The sequence below is a fragment of the Notothenia coriiceps genome, unplaced genomic scaffold, assembly GCF_000735185.1.
Source record: "Notothenia coriiceps isolate Sejong01 unplaced genomic scaffold, NC01 NC01_scaffold00012568, whole genome shotgun sequence".
In the NCBI taxonomy this organism is placed as follows: domain Eukaryota; kingdom Metazoa; phylum Chordata; class Actinopteri; order Perciformes; family Nototheniidae; genus Notothenia; species Notothenia coriiceps.
Window position 1 is genome coordinate 1 of NW_011345269.1, and position 6556 is coordinate 6556.

Consider the following 6556-nt stretch of genomic DNA (forward strand, 5'->3'; position numbering starts at 1 on the left):
TTGACTATAGTATAATATAATATAGTATTTACATTATTGAATTGATTATGATTATCATTATTAGTAGAAGTAGTTTATTTGCATTAATTATATTGTAATCTTTTTGAGGCTAGTAATGTTGCTTGGGGCCCCAAGTTGGCCAGGGGCGGCCCTGCACACATTCATGTATAAAAGACGTACAAGAGTGCATTTTGCATGATAGGTCCCCTTTAAGTCATGATGTGAAACGGTTTACAAAGAAAAAGGGAAACTCAAGCTGCTGCTACAATTTATTTTATTTATCTAAATTAAGCACTTTTAAGATGCACATATTTTCAAAAGCTATTTTATTTATTTTCTCTATTTTATTTTTAAATGCAGCCCGAGAGGAACATTACACATATCCACAGTATTTGACTGTATATGTATAGTTCAATGTTAATAGACAATAAATATTGTTGTTTTTTTAATTGTACTTTCTTTATTTGATTGGCAGTCAGTTGTTGACTACTTCAATATATATCACACTAATTCATAAAGCAACTTAGACATTTTGATGTTCCGGACCTTTGCATCGGGAGATTTTCTCTAACTGGACCTCGTTGAATTTTAGTTGAATACCCCTGCTATAAAGGAACTAAATCACGGTCATGACATTACTTCATGTCACTACCTTAGTTTGTGTAGCTAAGCTAAAGGTGGCTAATGTTTGGCATGATGATGTAAACACTTGCTAGCAACCACTATTTTCAGTGAAATATAGAAGCTTCATAAATGAACAAGTGGGTTATTTACTGATGTATTCTATGTCCTACATTAATCTCTTAACTTCAGCCTTATTTTAGGCATCCAACCAAAAACCCATTAAAAAAAAAAACATTGAATTCCAGACGAGATAACCAGAGGTGATGAAATGCTGACTCTGCAGAGAACTAGCACATTGTTGCTTTGAGTTGAAATAAAGAATAATACAGAAGAACATCAGCATTATACGTTAAAGACATTGTAGATTTCAGCTAGGCAAAATAATGCCTTTCATGTTATGTCATGTCTTTTTCTTTTTTCTGGTTGTAGATCCAAGCTGCAGCTGCTGGAGTGGGTGAGCTGCGAGGCCGTCACCTCCATCCTCCACAAGCTCATCGAGCAGCGCATGGAGCAGCACTGCAGGGGCGAGTACGAACGCTCTTTCCTGCTCGAGTTCCAGACGGTAAAACATCCATCAATGTTTATTAAACGCACGATATTTAATGTTCTAAATATGGTCGTATCATGAAGTAGTGTGGCATCATTGGTTGTTCTATACTTTGCTGACACCTTTACAAGAAACCATATGAAACTACAACATCATTTTAGGGACAGTGTTTTTTTATAATCAGGGTAAATAGATTTATGAGAATGAAAAACTCTGAGACTTGTGATAAATATACAATAAAGCGTTATGTTGACTTGAAAATATACTGCTTTTTTTCTGTCATTGTAAATATTTAGATTATCACCCCTCTCCAAGATTTGTAATAGTTTGACCCTATACACTGTTGTATGAAAACCCAACGTTAAATTGATAAAAATCTACACATTTTTGAGAAATATTTGGGATAATGTCAGTACTAAACTCACAAAAGTTAAACCTATTTTACAAATAATCTTAAGAAATCCTGTCTTGATAAACCTTACATCGGTGATTGTTGTTTTGTGTGAGCAGTGGCTGGAGCTGGTTCTGGGCTGGCTGAGCAAAGTGTTTGCAAGCGAGGCAGAAAAGGACGGTCTGGTACCTGCTCCTGGTGCTCCCAGTACTCCTAGCGTTCCCAGTACTCACAGTCTCCAGGCGGGCCAGCCGGGCAGTTCCGTCCTGAAGCAGTGGAGATGCCACATGCACCAGTTCTTCTGCCGGATCTACGTCAACATGAGGATCGAGGAGCTCTTCAGTATAATCAGAGGTGAGACAGAAAACAGTTATATTGGGGTTATATGAACGTTTCCTAGACTGCCTAAGGTTATTTTATTTTTTAAGGTGTTTGGCATTTTGACAATGCTAGGCTAAATGTGTTAACTCACAGTGTAAGCTAAATGCATCATGGACTTATCTGAAATGAACCTGCTTGTCGTCTCAAAATAAGGGAAATAGAGAACCGCAGTGATGCGTCCTAAAACCCGGAAGTAAACTCCTTCTGGTTCCTTCGTCAAAAACCAATGCAATTTCTCTATAGGATTTTGGAAAATAGCTCAAAATAAGGTCTGTGGTTGACACACATTTAAGAGACAGATCACGTTTTGTTCAGCCGGATAATATTCACATGTCTACCCTACTTTTATAATTTTCGAATCATAAATCTAGTCCCCAGAAGCAAAATGCTCTAATGTTATGCTATAAACGAACTACAGCAGGGTCGCTGCTTCAACGTCACGCCAACTTAAGATCCATATTCAAAAATACAAATTTTTAATCAGATTAATCACAGCTTAAAAATTAATTAATCATGATTGATCACCATTCGAACTATGTCCAAAATATGCCATTTCTTTATGTATATTGTTGTGGGAATGGAAAGATAAATGAAAGAAGGCGGATATATCCATTTAACATACAGTAGGCTATGTATGTATGTTTATTATAACATTGTTCTGTGTGTCAAAATGAAAGACAGCCCACACACCTATCAATCATCAAACCGTGGGGCCTTATTTCATTACGTGTTGATTTCTATCAACACGTAATGTTGTATCGATGTATATAGAGATGTACTACAGCAAAATTATTCTCCGTCAGGACTTCCTGCAACAACATCACACCCTTATCTTGATTCTGATTGGCCAGAAGACATTATCAAAGATGTTCAATTGGGAAGACGATCACTACGTGACAAAAGTTTTCAAAACCGTTTCTAGTCTTCGGTATTTCCAGACAAGTGGCTACTGAAATCAATCTTACTAGCTGCTGTCTGTGCAATTTACTCGGCGCGAGTTGGCGGACTTTATTTTGCTTACTTTAACATCATTTTTCATGGTGGGGCTAAGCCATATCTTGGTATGGCTGTAGCCTACCCCAGCGCTGCCACTGGTGGGATGTATGGGGCGGGCCATTCTGCACATGAGTTAAATTTTTTAATGACGGCATTAAAAAATACAGATTAAAAATTGTAATCTGTATTTTTTAATGCCGTCATTAAAAAATTTAACTCATGTGCAGAATGGCCCGCCCCATACATCCCACCAGTGGCAGCGCTGGGGTNTGAACTGCTCCCACTTAGTGAAGGGAACAAAGGTGGCCACCGGAGCCCTCAGGGTCCTCGGGTTCGCCGCAGCCCCCTCCTGGTACCTCCTAATGGCTGGGAAGCGCGGCCAGATCGGGTCACTCCTGCCCGTCTGAACGCGGGAAAAAACTCCGGCCATGTCATTCAGAGCTACCTTTTCCCGTCCTAGGGGAACGAGGAGACCCTTGCAGGCTGCCGCCTTGCCGATGATCTCCGGCAGCTCCAGCATGATGCCCCCCAACGCCGGCAGTGCCGTGGCAACGGAGAAGGGGACCGCGTGCTCGGCCGCCATACCCGTACCTCGCTCCGACCCCGTCTCCCCCGTCCGGGGGAGAGGGGGGAGGGGAGAGCCGCATGGCGAGCCATGGAGGGAAACGGGGTAGGAGTCGTCCGACTCCTGCCCACCACTCGGCTCCAGAAACAGGCTGTCGTCCCTGTGCTCCTGGACGGGCCAGTCGTCCTCCTCAGCCGCGGCAGCTAGAGCGTCCGCTCTTCGCTGCCTGTCGGCTGATGGGAGACGGGCACAATGCGAAGACGCGACCTGCTGGTTGAGAGCCGCGTACGCGTGCTCTGGCCCCAGACAGGATTCGCATATCGCGTGTAGATCATAGCTCATGATGTACCCCGTTTTACATGAGGGACAATCACGGACACAATTGTTGCTCATGACTCTAATTCCTTTCCTGTGCTTCAGTACTGCTGACGGTTGCTGAAGAAAAGAGGGAGCAGATTGCCGGGCCACCTTCCTATTTATACCGGAAGGAGGCCCGAGGGTGGGGCCCACCTTGCGGGTGCGCGTGGACTACAAGTGTTTCAGTGCTGCGCGGGGGCGCAGGGGGATTACCCAATAGCGATAGCCTTAGAGGGCGAAGCCATATACGAAATAGAACAGCAAAAACCCATTACCAGACACACCAAACTAAAACCGTGACATGACATAAGAATCGTGACAATCTGGACAAATTTAGCGTGAAGTAGATTTTTATACAGAACAAGGAACAATTTCCTTAAACCAGACAGAGATCCACCATTTCAGGTTGATATGGTTGTTTGGTTTTCCCAGGAATTTGATTGATAGTGTCGGCATCAATTAATTAAACCTTTACAATGGATTCTCCATGAGGCTTAATGTTTTTCTCTAAAACTACATGACACTGTGTTTTGACATCAACAGCTGATGTCATGAGTTTTATAGAATTTGTTGGTTGTTTGCTTTTCCTTCGAAATGTGCCTCCTGAGTCTTATCTCTTTTCTTGAGACTCTTGTGGTATAACCATGATGTTCCACTTTTGACTTGCTAACCAGCCTGACTGCAAACATGTTAACTTACAAGTGAAAACACTAGCCTCTTCGGCCAATAGATGCAAAGCTCCTATCTCCTGCAGTGACCACATGGTCTACGTGGTGGCCTTCAGAGAGGCCTGAAAATACACTTGTTCAAAACCCACAGCACATTTACTGTTTGGTGCAACTTAGAGGCACGTTAACTTCCTAACAGTCCTTTGACTTTGCTAATATAGTGTGTTTGTTCCTTTAATTTACTCATTCTGTGGATTCCAAAGAAGCTGCATAAAGATAATTTGAGCCAGGGTGTCTATTTACGTGGAAGGGGATGTTGCTGTTTCCCTTGTAGTGACAGTAAGAGCGTCCCACGTGTCACATCGCCGCTCCTCCTCCCACGCTTCTCGCAGAGAGGAACACACAAAGCTATTATTATCACTGACAGGAAACGCGCTGAACCACAGCAGATCTGAGCCGACTCTCACTCTGCGTCTTTGTCTCTTGGTCTCTCTGACTCATTTCTTCCTTTTCTGTTGTTTAGCTGATGCTCTTCTAGCTCTCTTGATCTCTCTGTCTTTCTGCCTCGGTTCACTTTCTGTTTTCTGAAAGTCCCTTTTTCTTTGTATCTCTCTAAATGCATTCTGTCCGCTGTTTTTTGTTTGTCTTGGAAATATTCACTGTAACATGAAACACCCCGTTTCTTACTTATTATGCAAAACTGTCATCATTTTTGTTAAACTCATCCTAGCTTGGTGCCCATGCTTTTGATCCCTTAATGCTGGGTAAACACAACACATTATTTTTGTACTGTTTCGAGGGTCACTGCAACGGATTTGTTGACTACAGTATGAAGTCATGACATTTTATCCTGACTTGAATGATCCTGCAGTCTGACCTGTTGGGTCAAAGCTTTTCGTCTTTTACAACATCGTCAATAGGAAGTGCAAGGAACTACGCTTGTTGACATTCAGAGATTATAAAGTTGGTCATTATAGCAATGGAATTGTTAAATGTCATTTGTTAAAAATGCACAACTACTGTAGTATTTGATTGCTTTTAGCCACTGTGCCATTGGTTCCAAAAAAGCAAGGGATCAGGTTCTGTAATCCATCCATTCATCCTTACTGTTAGGCCCATACATAGTTGCCGTGCTTTCTTTATGACTATGTGTTCTGTTCTCATCCACACGCTGTGTAACTGTGTATACCTTTGTGTTCATTTGTTAGTAAAGGCTGACTAAAGCCTCAGATGTTCAAAAGATGGATAACACACTCTGTTGTTTGTGTTCAAGACAGGCTGTGAGTTATGCCGCTTTAGATGCTGTCTGTGTGTTGCTGATAAGACGCTGGAGTGTGTGTGTGTGTGTGTGTGTGTGTGTGTGTGTGTGTGTGTGTGTGTGTGTGTGTGTGTGCAACAAAGATGCACTGGGACATTGCAGAGAAAACCTTAGTGAGAAAAACATTCCATAAGTAAAAAAACAATTCAGTTTATTAACTGTGTTTTGAGTTTGTTCACACTGGGATCATGTCAGTATCTCTTGTCTTTTAGATAGAAACAACAATGCTTTTTGAAACAATACATTCTGTATGCCAATATTCATTCAACTTGCATGATGTGTTTGAATGGGTTACTGAGGGCTATATGTGCTGTTCCTTGAGAGGAAGATGCTGCTCTCTGGAGGTAGGCTGAGTATAAGGCCAAAACAATGAGGATTTTCCAAAAAAGGGCAAAGAATAGAAAGCTCTAATCCAAACCTCAACAATAGCACCATCTAGTTGTCAATTACAGATAGTGCATACCAATCTGTAAATGCACAACATTTCACCAGCACTCATTCACACCAGACCACGAGTGAGGAATGACATTGAGCACGGTGTGATGAATGCACCATAAAGCATCACAAAGATATCGTACAAAGTGTTTCTATGCTAGGCTTCCTTTAGCATACTGTTTTCAAATGTTATCTTCAAAAATTGACTGGTCACTCTTTAAATTCCTGTCCCAGAAGTTTGCCTTTAAAGATTCACACAAAAGAAAAAATGCAA

General features: G+C 41.7%; 1 protein-coding gene across 1 annotated transcript; it reads left to right on the forward strand.

Moving 5' to 3' along the window:
- Window positions 1-1053: 1053 nt before the first annotated feature.
- On the forward strand, window positions 1054-1951 carry LOC104947456 (anaphase-promoting complex subunit 2-like; the record flags this gene model as incomplete). Its single annotated transcript, XM_010773464.1, has 2 exons — window positions 1054-1186; window positions 1682-1951. Coding segments are annotated over 2 exons (403 nt in total), but the record flags the coding sequence as incomplete, so codon positions are not given.
- Window positions 1952-6556: the final 4605 nt, after the last annotated feature.